We start from the raw sequence: 1,383 nt of genomic DNA, 5'->3' as shown, positions 1-1,383 counted from the left end.
CCGCGCGGCACCGGCGCCTGCGGGAAGCCGAGGAGGCTCAGCAGTACTACCTGGATGCTGGCGAGGCCGAGGCCTGGGTCAGCGAGCAGGAGCTCTTCATGGGAGCTGAGGAGAAGCCAAAGGTGAGGGTGGGAGCTCCCTGTGGTGTCCCCGTGGTGGGGGGGTTGGTGGTGGGTCTTGCTCTGCTCTGCTGGGGTTTCAGGTGTGAGCCTGGGCTGAGCTGTGAAACGTTACCCTGCTCCATGCCGTGCCATGCCATGCCATGCCATGCCATCTGATGGTGTGTTGTGCTGTGCTGTCATGCCATGCCATGTCATGCTGTGCCATAACACACTGTCCATCTCATGCCATGTTGTGTCATCCCATGCCATCTGTGCTGCTCTTGGCCATGCTAGGCACTAGGTCATCCCATGCCTTGTCATGTCATTCCATGTCGTGCCATCCATGCCACCCTATGCCATGCAAGTCTAGGTCCTCCCATGCCATTCCATTCCATGCTAGGCAATTCCAGGCCACCCTACACCATGCCACCCCACCCATACCACCCTACACCTACAAGCCTAGGTCATCCTATGCCATTTCATGTCATTCCATGCCACCTGCTGCCATCCCATCCCTGTCCCCCTACGCTGTGCCATTCCAGCTCATCCCACGCCATCCATGCCATGCCATGCCATGCTGTGCTGCACTGTGCCCTGCTGAGCTCCCCATTGCTCCCCATGTCCCCGGGCAGAGGTGGGGTGGGTGCCCACAAGGTGGGTGCCTGTGGGGCGGGTGCCGGGCCCTCCGGTGCTGAGGGTGCCGGTGCCGCAGGACGAGGAGAGTGCAGCAGGGATGCTGAAGAAGCACGAGCGGCAGCAACGCGCCATCGAGGACTATGGCCAGGCCATCAAGGAGCTGGCAGCCAGGGCCCAGCAGCTGCTCTCTGCTGGCCACCCGGAGGGGTAGGTGCCACCACCCACTGTCCCTTGGGGCAGCCCTGTGTGTCCCTTGTCTCTTAAGGCAGGCTGGGGGATCCCCTGCCCCCTCAGGCAGCGCTGTGTGTCCTCTGTGGGCAGCCCTGTTTGTCCCTTGGGGCAGCCACATGTGTTTCCTGTCCCTCAAGGTGGCCCCACGTTTCCCCTGTCCCTTGGGGCAGTGCCATGTGTCCCCTGTCCTTCAGGGCAGTCCCATGTGTCCCCTGTCCCTCAAGGCAGCCCCATGTGTCCTCCTGTCTCTCGGGGCAGCCCCATGGGTCCTCCTGTCCCTCAGGGCAGCCCCACGTCCCCTGTCCCCTGGGGCAGCCCCACGTGTCTCCTGTCCCTTGGGGCAGCCCCACGTGTCCCTTGTCCCTCAAGGCAGCCCCATGTGTCCTCCTGTCCCTTGGGGCAGCCCCACCTGTAC

The 1,383-nt window shown here is 63.3% G+C and overlaps 1 protein-coding gene across 1 annotated transcript in view; it reads left to right on the top strand.

Moving 5' to 3' along the window:
• Nucleotides 1-1,383, top strand: part of LOC104389225 (spectrin beta chain, erythrocytic-like) — a 14,252-nt gene that overhangs the window by 7,361 nt on the left and 5,508 nt on the right. Inside the window, 2 exon segments of the mRNA XM_009998182.1 lie at nucleotides 5-122; nucleotides 814-944. Coding sequence (XP_009996484.1) covers nucleotides 5-122; nucleotides 814-944 — 249 coding nt within the window.

The sequence above is a fragment of the Chaetura pelagica genome, unplaced genomic scaffold, assembly GCF_000747805.2.
Source record: "Chaetura pelagica isolate M959 unplaced genomic scaffold, ChaPel_1.0 scaffold2305, whole genome shotgun sequence".
Lineage (NCBI taxonomy): Eukaryota > Metazoa > Chordata > Aves > Apodiformes > Apodidae > Chaetura > Chaetura pelagica.
This window is presented reverse-complemented; position numbering and strand designations above follow the sequence as displayed.